Source organism: Leptodactylus fuscus, chromosome 10 (assembly GCF_031893055.1).
Source record: "Leptodactylus fuscus isolate aLepFus1 chromosome 10, aLepFus1.hap2, whole genome shotgun sequence".
In the NCBI taxonomy this organism is placed as follows: Eukaryota; Metazoa; Chordata; class Amphibia; order Anura; family Leptodactylidae; genus Leptodactylus; species Leptodactylus fuscus.
Window position 1 is genome coordinate 43,710,458 of NC_134274.1, and position 13,691 is coordinate 43,724,148.

The following is a 13,691-nucleotide window of genomic DNA, read 5'->3' on the forward strand; positions in this document are numbered from 1 at the left end:
AGTGTTTCTACCACATTTATTTGCTGCGCTTTGCTACGTGGGGCTTTGGCTTAAATGGCTTTTCACATGAATGAGAGAGTAGGTAAAAGGAATAAGTGATTGGTGGGGCCCGCTGTGGTAGGGGCACATTGGGAGCTGAACGCAGTCCTGGTAAAAAATGTTGAAGTGTCCCCATTTTATAGGCAGGCTCGGTAACAATGGTTATAGGTATAGAGCTTAGGCCACCGGGCTGCACTCTTCAGCAATAGTCAGATCCAGGGGCCTCAGGTCAGGTAGACTACCGGCCAGCAACCCATATCCATATCCCATTCATCGGCCCACTGGGAACTTTCCTGGTGATATACATCACCAATCTGATGCTGAATGGGAGCCCCATGTTCTCCAACTGCAAGTGGCGAAGGGCTGCATATGCACATTGCCTATAGCTTAGCTTGCCACTATTCAGAACAACTATCTTTGACAGTCCTCAGGGGCATAGCAATGGGGGGGAAGGGTATAGTGAAAGCAGTTGCTACCAGGTCCTGGTATCTAAAGGGGACTCTTAGGTAAAAAACAGCCACCTAAAATATGGCACTACTGTAAATGGCACATAGTAATAAGTGGGCCCCTTACTCATTTTACATGGAGCCCAAAGAATTCAAGCTAGAGCAAGAGTTAAAGGGATTCTACCATTAAAAACCTTTTTTTTCTCGTTGACACGACGGAATAGCTTTAAGAAAGGCTATTCTTCTCCTACCTTTAGATGTCTTCTCTGCCCCGCCGTTCGGTTAAAATCCCATTTTTCACCAGTATGCAAATGAGTTCTCTCGCAGTACTGGGAGGAGGCCCCAGCACTCAAACAGCACTGGGGGTGTCCCAATGCTGTGAGAGAACTCTCCAGCGTCGCCTCCATCTTCTTCAGGAACGGAGTCTTCACGCGTCTTCTTCCAGGGGTTGACTTCAAACTTCTAGGCCTCGGGCAAAGCCGACTGCGCATGCCTGCAGGCCACAAGAAAATGGCCGCTTACACAGTATTGTAAGCGGCCATTTTCTTGTGGCCGGCGGGCATGCGCACTTGGGATCCTTTTCTTGCAAACATTAGGGATCACAGTGGTGATTATCTGAAATTTAGCTTCTTTACTACGGATATGGGATACATTTTATTCATAGAATGATCCCTTTATAATGCTTGGACTGCAGCAGATTCCCAGATCACCAAATATAGTATTAAAGTCATTCTAAATGAGTTGCTCAAAAATATACAAAAACCAGCAGGCTGATGACAGATGGTCTTGAATTCACTTCAGCTTAGGTCTGCTTTTTGATCTCTTATAGATTTGCCTTCATTTTTCATTTCAATATGAATTCATTTAGTTGTTCGTAAAATACAGCCATGATTACCTGGAATACAGATGCTCCGACAGGCGTGCCCTCCAGGATCTCTGCAATGAATGGCAGATTCTGAAATGTGGGGTCATTATCATTAAGATCCAGTAAATTCACAAAAACTGTAGCACTGCTTGTGGCACGGAGAGGAGGTCTTCCACCTGCCAAGTAAAGATGAGATCACATTAATAACCCACAAAAGTGTGAACACAGAAAAGTCTGTGCCGGCTGAAGGAAATGTATTATAGTTTAAGACATTGTTTATAATGCAGGTAGGACTAGATGGTTTTAATTGATTTATACTCATTAAACTGCAGCTAAACTAGGTTTAATATTTGCTTTAGTGTTTCACAATACGAGTGAATTGCATGCATAAGGATTGCCAAAAAATGGGAATAGGAACTATATTTTTCATTGGCCCACTACTAAGTAATGCCTAAGAAAATAATGAAACTAGGAAGTGTAGGTGAGAAGCAGAGATGACATATGGACATACAAATGTTTACATAGTACATGCAAGGATACAGACATTCACATGGATGGAAAATAGTCTTTTATTGTGGATGCAAGTTGGACATGTTCATGTGTAAGGCCTAACAAGCTGGCCATGCATTGCAAAAGACATCAGATGAAGATTCATTTTCAAATGGGACAGTGAAATACAATGAAACTTGGCAGAAGCTTCTGTGCAGTCGGAACTAAAGACTGAGTATGTTGAAGTCCAACATGGCAAATCCTTCTTTCCCTCATCATCTATTGGCAGACAATCACCATTATACAAGTTCATTAGTTGAGTCAGTATCAGTAAGTTCAGCCAACTTTTCACTCTTCTGTACAGGCAGCTTAAAAGGGTATCCTAGTAAAAAGTAATCACACCCCCTTCCATAGGACAATGGGTAACTTGCCAATCGGTAGGAGTCCAAGTGCTAAGACCACCAATCATAAGAACCCTAGTTTGAATGTAGTCAAGTCAAAATATGCACGCTTCCTCTTTATATTATTTAAATGGGAGGTGCCAGAAACTGTTGCATGCCCAATCTTAAAGGGATTCTACCACTAAAAACTTTTTTTTTCTCGTTGACACGACAGAATAGCCTTAAGAAAGGCTATTCTTCTCCTACCTTTAGATGTCTTTTCCGCGCCGCCATTCGATATATTATCCAGTTTTTGTCGGTATGCAAATGAGTTCTCTCGCAGCACTGGAGGTGGGCCCCAACATTCAAACAGCACTGGGAGTATCCCCAAAGCTGCGAGAGAACTCTCCAGCGCCTCCATCATCTTCTTCAGGAACGGGTCTTCTTCGCGTCTTCTTCTGGCGGTGTCTTCAAACTTCTCGGCCTCAGGCAGCCGACTGCACGTGCCTGCTGGCCACAAGAAAATGGCTGGTTACAATACTGTGTAAGCAGCCATTTTCTTGTGGCCGGTGGGCATGCGACGTCAGCTTTTCCCTAGGCCTGAAGCCTAGAAGTTTGATGCCTCGGCCGGAAGAAGACACAAAGAAGATCCGTTCCTGAAGAAGATGGAGGCGGTGCTGGAGAGTTCTCTCGCAATATTGGGGACGCCCCTAGTGCTGTGAGAGAACTCATTTGCATACCGACGAAAACTGGATTATATACCAAACGCCGGCCCAAAGAAGACATCTAAAGGTAGACAGAAAAAAAATGAGTTTCAATGATAGGATCCCTTTAAAATTCAGAAAGGAAGTGAATTTGATAAGCAACTAATAAGAACACCCATATATTGGTTGCATGGAAGGTCAAAGTCAATATAAAAAAAATGTCAGATTTTGCTGAAAGAGTAACAAGAGGAATGGAAAAAATTTCCAGCAGATGTTGCTGCAAAGCGAATGTAACCAGCCTATAGTAAACGTATATCTAGCCTAAGATGTGATAGAAATAAGGGAAGGGCCAGTGGACCAGGAGGACCAATCTTCTATGTTTCCATTACTTTGTTCAGCCAATATATGGAGAGCGTCTTGAATACTCACGGTCTGTTACAGAAATAACAATTCTCCTCATCATTTCTGCTTCTTGAGGATTTGGGTTCTCCCTGTCCAAGACTACACCGGTAGTGCGGATCTTCCCTGTGGTACTATTCAGGGTATAAAACTTGTTTGCAGGGTTGATGCTGTAAACCAATGTGCCGTTTTCAGCAAGGTCGGGATCAATAGCTACTACCTGTTAAAAGAATATAACATGAAATTTAGGAGCTATGTAAGAGAAATTTAATCGACAGCCAAGCCCTTTGTGGAAAGAAAAAATAGAATATACTGTATTAAAAGAAAGCAGATCACTGCATAGATATTTTTCTGAGAAATTTGCTTCTAATTTTGATGGCAATCTATTGCTATTCAAGTAAATGGGGCAAACCCCACAATACCCTACAGAGCCACTACTAAGCCAACGGCAAGCAGATGTGCCGTGATTCCTACATACACGGTTTGGGAGATGAGAGGTCATCAATATTCCTTTCAATAAAATATTGGTGGCTAACTGAGCTTGTGAACGCCGCCGACCTGTCACTTACGGTATACAAAAACTAAAACCTGTCACGGGGCGATGGTTTAAAATATAAATAGGTCTTTGTACATTATTTGTTATTGACAGTCCTATGTAAATGACCAATTACAATGTCATTGGTCATAGAAGTTTCCATTCATGCAGCTCACAGTGCTTGATCCCCATTGTTACTGTACACTAAGAACAGAGAACTTCAGGTTTCAGAAACAAATTAGATTCTGGCGTAAAAACAGACATTAAAAATATAAAAGACTGAAATAAACTAAATAACTGTAAACATCAATTTAGTTGGCAGCATGATACAGTGACAAGTCCATCATAATCTATATAAGCTATGTGTAACTGAGCCAGGTTTGGCAAAAGTCGCCCATTGGATACTTCTCCCAAGCCTGACATATTATATTATATTATGCTTTTTCCACAATGTTGCAGTGCTTAAAGGGGCTCCATCACTAGATTTTCGTGTTTTTAGCTAAAGATATGCTGGAATAGGAAGGCTGGAAGGCTATTCAGGTGCTACCCCCCCCTTGCGTCAGGACGCCCACCGCTGCCTCCAAGCCCTCCTCCTCCTGCTTATTCACCGCCTCCATCGTCAGCGGTTTCTATTGAAATCACGCACGTACGTACGTACGTGGGGAGCAACACGGTGGCTCAGTGGTTAGAACTGCAGCCCTGCAGAGCTTGGAGTCCTGGAGTTCGAATCCCGCCAGGAACAACATCTGCAAGGAGTTTGTATGTTCTCCCGTATTTGCGTGGATTTCCTCCCATACTACAAAGACATACTGATAGGAAACGCACGTTCGCAGTAGCAATCCCTCTGGCGCACTACTGCGAACGCTCCAGCGCCATTTTCTCATAGAGAACATTGCGAGCTGGCGCTGAATAAGCAGGAGGAGGAGAGCTTGGAGGCAGCGGTGGGTGTCCAGAAGGTATGACGCAAGGGGGTGCACGTAACGCCTACCGTGCACCGTGGAGCTGATTTGCATATCGATATCCACGGTAATAAACAAAACGGGTTGGGGGGGTCTTTCTACAAACGATTAGCAGCACCTGAATAGCCTTTTTAAAGGCTCTTCAGGCATATCTTTAGCTAAAAACACGGAAATCTAGTGATAGAGCCCACTGATAGAAATGCTGCCTGTGGTGAAGCTTCTCTTTAGTCAGTGGTCCATTGTTTCTCTAAAACAACTAAAACCAATTGATTAAAGACATGATTTTGTTGACTGAATGTAATATTCCTTAGAAACATATTTTAGTAAGTAAAAACCAATAGAGATGAGCGAACAGTGTTCTATCGAACACATGTTCGATCGGATATCAGGGTGTTCGCCATGTTCGAATCGAATCGAACACCGCGTGGTAAAGTGCGCCAAAATTCGATTCCCCTCCCACCTTCCCTGGCGCCTTTTTTGCACCAATAACAGCGCAGGGGAGGTGGGACAGGAACTACGACAGCGGGGGCATTGAAAAAAATTGGAAAAAGTCATTGGCTGCCGAAATCAGGTGACCTCCATTTTAGACGAATAGTGGATTTCAAATCCGGGTCATATGAGAATGTGAACTTTGTGACTATGAGACAGGGATAGCTGTACAGGCAGGGATAGCTAGGGATAACCTTTATTTAGGGGGGAATGTTATTAAAAATAACTTTTTGGGGCTCTATCGGGTGTGTAATTGTGATTTTTGTGAGATAAACTTTTTCCCATAGGGATGCATTGGCCAGCGCTGATTGGCCGAATTCCGTACTCTGGCCAATCAGTGCTGGCCAATGCATTCTATTGGCGTGATGAAGCAGTGCTGAATGTGTGTGTTTAGCTCAACTACACCAGTGGAGTAGTCGAGCTAAGCACACAGATTCAGCTCTGCTTCAATCAGCGCTGGCCAATGCATTCTATTAGCTTGATGAAGCAGAGTGTGCACAAGGGTTCAAGCGCACCCTCGGCTCTGATGTAGCAGAGCCGAGGGTGCACAAGGGTTCAAGTGCACCCTCGGCTCTGCTACGTCAGAGCCGAGGGTGCGCTTGAACCCTTGTGCAGCCTCGGCTCTGCTACATCAGAGCTGAGGGTGCGCTTGAACCATTGTGCACCCTCGGCTCTGCTACATCAGAGCCGAGGGTGCGCTTGAACCCTTGTGCACCCTCAGCTCTGCTACATCAGAGCCGAGGGTGCGCTTGAACCCTTGTGCAGCCTCGGCTCTGCTACATCAGAGCCGAGGGTGCGCTTGAACCCTTGTGCACCCTCGGCTCTGCTACATCAGAGCCGAGGGTGCGCTTGAACCCTTGTGCAGCCTCGGCTCTGCTACATCAGAGCCGAGGGTGCGCTTGAACCCTTGTGCACCCTCGGCTCTGCTACATCAGAGCCGAGGGTGCGCTTGAACCCTTGTGCACACTCTGCTTCATCAAGGTAATAGAATGCATTGTTCCAGCGCTGATTGAAGCAGAGCTGAATCTGTGTGCTTAGCTTGACTACTCCACCGGTGTAGTTGAGCTAAACACACACATTCAGCACTGCTTCATCACGCCAATACAATGCATTAGCCAGTGCTGATTGGCCAGAGTACGGAATTCGGCCAATCAGCGCTGGCTCTGCTGGAGGAGGCGGAGTCTAAGGTCGGACCTGAATGGAGACTGGTGTGGAGCGATCTTAGACTCCGCCTCCTCCAGCAGAGCCAGCGCTGATTGGTCGAGTTCCGTACTCTGGCCAATCAGCACTGGCCAATGCATTTCTATGGGGAAAAGTTAGCTTGCGAAAATCGCAAACTGACAGGGATTTCCATGAAATAAAGTGACTTTTATGCCCCCAGACATGCTTCCCCTGCTGTCCCAGTGTCATTCCAGGGTGTTGGTATCATTTCCTGGGGTGTCATAGTGGACTTGGTGACCCTCCAGACACGAATTTGGGTTTCCCCCTTAACGAGTATATGTTCCCCATAGACTATAATGGGGTTCGAAACCCATTCGAACACTCGAACAGTGAGCGGCTGTTCGAATTGAATTTCGAACCTCGAACATTTTAGTGTTCGCTCATCTCTAAAAACCAACAGATTCACCAACTATGACACTCTTCCATCTAAAATATATATATTGAAAAATTATGCAGGTGAAGAAATAGAATTGACTTAATTCGGTCGATGAAAAGTGCAAGCAGACTAAAAGTTGATTTTAATGTGAATTTACAGTATTTTTTTTTGCATATTGTATTATGTAAAGAGCTAAGCTGTTACATTTTATTATGTTTAGCTATTAGGAACCATAAAATACTTAGCACCTAAAATGGTTTGTTTATTTTATAGCAGCCGAAAGAAAAACTTTAATTAATTTTTGTCTACAGGATTATAAATCCAGTCCAAATGGTTCAGCCTGGTACGAGTGTGTTTGCAAGCTCTTAAAATGGCTCATTTATTTTAGAGTGTAAGCAAGCCATGTGTTTTAAATGGCTATGAACGGATGTGTAGTTACCAGATATATAACAGACTTTCTAGCATATCACTATAGAATTCTGGATAAATACAATAATGCTAAACTTAAGCTATAATGTGAATGGTACAATGTAGCTATTATGTATTTAAATAGGGGGATTTTAATTTTCTGCACAGACACTCAAAATTCACAGATGTGGTTTATATACAATATAGGATAGAAACTGCTTGTTTATGGATATGTGAACTAATAGCTTATTCCAACAACATTCTTCCTTAAAGTGACTCTAATGTCATGAACTCAAAAATTCCCCTATATGTATTTCAGGCTCTACAATAGATGATTTGCTACTGATCTGCTACTGGGGTTGAGCGGATCTCGAGATTTCAGGATCGTTTTTAAAATCTGATTTCCGATCATTTTCCATTTGATCCCAATTCCGATCCTAATGCAAGTCAATGGGATTTTTTTAATGATGGAAAATCGGATTTTAAAAACGATTCTATTCACTACACAGCGTGGAGTCCAAAAATTGAGCGCTTCAATTTCTGGACTCCACGCTGTGTAGTGATTAAAAAATCTGCCAGCTACTTAGTCCCCCCTGCTGTCCGGTTACATACACAGAACCGCTGCCGCTCCCCATTGTTTTCTCTCCCCTCCTCTCTCTGCAGAGTGCTGTGTGTGCCCCCGCCTCCCTAGGCTAGTGTTACTGATGCTGGGAGTAGGCAGGGTTTGTTGTGGCTTAGGAGTGTGTGGGCGGGTACAGGGCAGAGAGATGCGAGTGCCCCGCCTACTCCCAGCATCAGTAACACTAGCCTAGGGAGGCGGAGGCGCGCACAGTGCTCTGCAGGCGTGTGAATGAGAGAGGTGAGGACCAAGAACAACGGCCCGGAGCTCCAGGGAGTGGCAGCAGTTTTGTGCAGGTAAGTTGAGTGATAGGGATCAGAATTCCATTGCTGATCCTTTTTTTTTTTTTTTTTTTTTTTTTTTTTGGTGTGATCGGAACCCAATCACGATCGTGAAATTTACTCTATCACCGATTGGGATCCGGTCTTTTCTGTTCCCGATCACTCAACCCTATTTGCTACTATTTATTTTTCTCAGTTTTTGCTTTGTCTGCTTCTTGGCCTACCTCCATTGTGGCAGAGTTGTGATCTATGACTACAGTTTAGCTTCAGTGCCTAGTGTCAGGTAGTATGAGACATACCCCTCTTCTCATTATTCATTCAGTCTGCTTCAGGGGTGTCTCTTAGACTCGCTATAGGCAGTATAACTAAACTGTAGTCACAGATCATAGCTCTTTTCTAAGGAAGTTGAGTGAGGAAGTAGCCATGGAGCAAGATTTGAGGAAAATAAAGATCCGATAATAATCTCCTGTAAGTACAGACTTGATTATCATTTTTAGCCCCTGACTAGAGGACCAATTTAACCTTGAGGACCATTCCAACTTTGGACTTTATGGCCACATGAAATGATTCATCTTCGCATTCTTGCCTTTTTTGAATACATGACTTAAGATGCATGATTGTTCAAAGCAAAGTAAAAATAAGTTCAGATTCAGGCTCAGGCTGACCTGCATTTTCTTAAAAATCTACAGCAAAAATCATAATCTGCTAATTTTTCATATTTATCCAATAGTTTAATGCCTTATTCATATGACTCAGTGATGGTCATTGTAAAAACCATCATAGTTAAAGGGTATAATTACATGTCTTTCCTTGATGGATCATTTTAAACATCAAAAAAAAAAAGAAGTCATGGCTTATAAAACGACCAAGAATAAGGCCAAAAATTGACCAATACATTCGCTTTTCATGGACATTAAGGCTAAGGCCCCAAGTGGCATCCTGCAGAAATAAACACTGTGAAAAAACCGGCGGTGGCAACGCATCATGGTTATACCCGCAGAGCTTTTGGCAGAAAGTTCAGAGAGTTTTCCTCTGCGTTTCTGTAGGCATAATTGACATGCAGCGATTTCCAAAACCACAACGGTTTTTTGAAATCACTAGGTCTCCGCAACACGTATTTTAGCACAAAGTGGGGATGTAATTCGTTAGACTGTGACAGTAAAATGCCATATTTTTTCTATGGTGTTTATGTCATGGGGGCCCCTCCCCTAAAGGGGTTAACTAGGCAAAACCAAATACCTTTAGCAGTGTTTTGAGTGATTTCTGGGTTTCTTTGGGAGCTCCTGGCATCCTCTGCATTTGTTTATAGGGTGTAACTTCCTATTATTTTATCCTACTACAACTACCATAATGCATTGCTCTTCACTCAGAGCTGACACACTACCGTGACACACCCTCCCTGTTTCCCTACCTAGCCTACCCTCTACTAGCCCCTCCTAACTAACTCAGCCAACCCCCCAAATCTATCATACTTACCTGTCTCCCTGTCCGGATCCTCTGGGTTCTTGGCATGGGAGAGCCCTTCCTTCTGCTGGGCTTGCTCCTCCTCTATTGATGTCAACCGACACCTGTGCAATAGAGCTCTATTGTGCATGTGTGACCAGCAGACGTTAATAAAAGGAGGAGCCAGCCCCCCAGAAGGAAGTGATGTTCTGTGCCCAGAAGATTCATACAGGAAGACAGGTGAGTTTGATGGTGTGTGTGTGTGTGGGGGGGGGGTTACTATTGGTGACATTCTGTTTCTGAAAACGGGAAAACGGAACATCACTAGACAATCTCAAATTATGCCTGGTCTTATGATCTACGATCTACGAAAATTTTTGGTAAAGTAAGTCAGAAGTTAGACAGGGGAAGGGTATTTAGCTTAGTGAAGAAGGATGAATTTATCTTGGACAACCACTTTAAGTCTGTGAAAAGCTTTATACAATAGAGAGGGAACTTTTTTTTTTTTTTTTGTGAAGCTTGTATGCAGAAAAAAAGTAGCTAACTTCTAGGACTAAAGCTTTTACTAGATAACTTATGAATATTGTCTCCAGAGTTTTGCAATAATTGTCTCCTGGGGCACAAACCTGAAATTATCATTGGGTACTGTCTATAAACTGAAGATTAACTTCATCGTATTATATCGCAGTCTCCACATTTCTAATAATTTCCAAATTTGCAAAAATATTCTTATTGTGTCCTTTTTATTCATACCAAAAAATACAATTACAAAAATGCACAAATGTCATAAATAAAATTTGTATGAGCTGATAACGATTGGACACAATAGAAAACAAACAAAAAATGAATATATTATGATGTGTGGTAAAAATATGGATTATGAATTCTGCATGAACAATTGTTCCGAGCCATAGCTATTCAGTCAGAATATATTTTGTCCTGACAACTGTCAATGGATGTCTCTTGAATCTATTAAATCAGTACAAAATTGTAAAATAAATATAAGGTATACAATCGTCCTCTGTTTACAGAAAAGACGCAAAACTATTCTACTTCAGCCAAGATAAGAACATCTCAGAGTTGAGATAGGAGTTTATAATAAGCGGTGCAGAAATGTGAATTATATTATGCCATTGTGCAAATATAATCGGCATAACACTGTAACAACACAACACGTTGCAAGCAATTTCACGTCCTTAAAATAGGCAGAGTGTAATGAAAAAATACTCTCTCACTTAATGTTGGCAGCTGGATGCAAACACAATTAGAAGAAAAAATTAATGAGGTCTGATCTGGACAAAAATAAAAATTAATTTAATGCGTTATTAAATTTCTATTAAGTCTATTTTGTGTACTTTGAAAAAGAGAAGAATAAAACGTAAGCATTCAATCAATTTGATAAGTACATAGAGTCAGAGAGGAAAAATCAATTAACTTTAGCATTGCTAGGAATGACTGATGACTTTATTTAGGACAGAAAGAATATTAAAATAATTACTTTTCTATTGTTATTATTGCAACTTTTTTTAAACTAGTATAACTGATACACAAAGAGGTACAGACTTAAAGAAGACCTTTCACCACTTCCACAAACTCCAGTTCTTTGTAATTGTTAATAAACTCCCCTGTTTTCGAGTTGGAATCAGCCACACTGGAATCAGTGGAGTCTACCCTTTTTCCCTGACAATAAGATCCTTCCCCCCCCCTTCACCTCTTGGACCACCTACAACCAAGCAGTCATGCCGGCGCTCCACTAAGGAAGTGCCGGCATGACTGTCGACTGTCCCCCGCTCCAGCAGTCGCAGTGAGGTCCGTTATGCCGAGGCAGTGGAAGTCTTCGACACCCCCCACGCTCCTATCCTGGCTGAAGGAGATCCTTAGTTTACGCACTATGGAAAGCTTGGTAGTCGAGCTTCAACAGGATGATAGCGTGCACCAACAAACGTGGCTCCTTTGGAACCATTTCTATTATTCCGCCGATTTCCGCTCCTCCTTCCCTTCTGTGTCCCCCTAATCTTGTTACTCCTCTTGTTGTCTTCTCTTGCTGTGGTTCTATTTTCCTGATTTGATTTGGTTTATGCTCACCTGTTTTGTAAATGATTGTGACTTTGACTCTGCTGCGTCAGAGTACTTTGTTATCCCCCTTCCCACTCTCCCCTGGCCCCCCTCCTTGTTCCTGATATCCTTATGCAGATACCCCTTCTGTATTTCTTGTTCCAGGTTTCCCCATCCCTGGCCCTCCTCCCCCGCCTCCCCATTTCCTTTATTGGCATTTCCCCATATATGTGTTAATGTAAAATTTCAATAGACTTTAATGATAAAAAAAAAAACCAAAACATATTGGTGCTTTTTTATCCCATCCAATGTTTTAAAGGCTATCAGTCAGACCCTATACTGTTTTGATGGTTGTTAAAAACAGACCCACTGACATGTCCTATTTTATAATGGACCATCTGCATGGCCTATTAAAAAAAGTGGACAGATGAATGCACCTATGGACTTACCTTGTTTTGAAAATGGCAACATCTCATGGCAGTCTTTCATTGTTATGTGCAAAAAACTGTAGGCTAAGGCCCCACATTGTAAAAACAGCTTTTTTTAGTTGCAGTTTTTTTGCGCTTTTTTGAGCCAAAGTCAGGAGTAGAAGTAGAAGTATTTCTTATGCATCTCCCATTGCTTTTGTAACCATTCTTGACTTTGGCTCAAAAAAACGCAACCAAATCTGCAACAAAAAAAGCTGCGCTTATACAATTGGGACCTCAGCCTAAGTGTTGCAAAGGACTGCCGTTTTGCAGAGGTGGTGGAAAGTCCCTCTTTAAAGGGAAACCACAGCATTGAGTATGTAATCCTATCCGTTGGTGGCTATTCCACTAGTGAGGAAAAAAAAAAAAGCTAGCGGCACCCATTGAAGTCAATGAGAGGCTTTTTTTTCAGCGCTGAAAATTCAGCGCCAAATAAAGCAACATTTTCCTCCGTGTGAATGGACCCTTAGGAAAGCACTGCTGTACCCGAGTAAGATCTCTAGAATACATTCAGCAGCTGCACCACTGCAGTCCAGTTTTTGTTATGGGCATAATGGCATTTGGATAGTGAGTGTAAATGAAAATGTTATCACCTTGGGACAGGATTTTATTAAAGTATAGTCTTCCTTCAATTACGCACATGAAATATTGCCATTGATGAGCTGTGCCTGACTTTAGATTTAACTACAAACTAGAGAAAAACTGTTAGTCATTATTATTACCAACACATTCGTTGTCTCTTGGCAGCCTACATAGCACATATTATCTTAATTCGCAATTAATGCTTTAGGATTTGCTACTTGTTTATACACATTACTTTGATGAATGTTGTTTAAAAGGCAATTAACCCACTTTTTGGTTTCTAATATATGTCAACAGTATTAAACACATTAAAACCGCATTGTTAGAAAAGGAAAAGGATTACAGGGTTGAGCGATCGGGATCAGAAAAGATTGGATTCCGATCAGCGATTGAGTAAATTTCACGACCGCGATTGGAATTGCAACCTGATCTTTTCCAGCGGGATCGAGGTTGGAGGTTATCTCAAGATCGGCTCAACCCTAAAAGTGACTTTTCCCATAGAGAAGCATTGACTAGGGTTGAGGATCGGGATTGGAAAAGATCGGATTCCAATTGGCGATCGAGCAAATTTCACGATCGAGATCAGCTGGAAAATTATCGGAAATCATATTATAAAATCAATCTTGAAATCTCAAGATCGGTTAAACTCTAATTTTTACCTATAATTCTAGGAGAGAGTAATAAGAAAAAAAAGTGAATTGTGAATCAACGAAAAATTACAGAGTCAATAGGACTTCAAGGAATTTGTTTTGGGTGGAAGTAGTCATAGACAACCTCAAATGGTTAAGTAAAATCAGCTACATGCATTAAATGTCTGAAAACCACAGACAAGCCCACTTGTGAGTTCACACAGGGTATTTTGGTGAGGAGTTTGAGGCTGAATCCGCCTCAAAATCCTGACCAAAAAGACGTCTCCCATTGAAATCAATGGGAG

General features: G+C 42.2%; 1 protein-coding gene across 1 annotated transcript in view; it reads right to left on the reverse strand.

The window, feature by feature from the left end:
* The window catches only part of CDH23 (cadherin related 23), an 832,275-nt gene that overhangs the window by 225,118 nt on the left and 593,466 nt on the right, over nucleotides 1–13,691 (reverse strand). The window contains exons 22-23 of the mRNA XM_075257430.1: nucleotides 3,353–3,542; nucleotides 1,381–1,526 (exon numbers count right to left, since the gene is read on the reverse strand). Of these exons, the coding sequence (XP_075113531.1) occupies nucleotides 1,381–1,526; nucleotides 3,353–3,542 (336 nt within the window). The remainder of the gene's footprint in view (nucleotides 1–1,380; nucleotides 1,527–3,352; nucleotides 3,543–13,691) is intronic.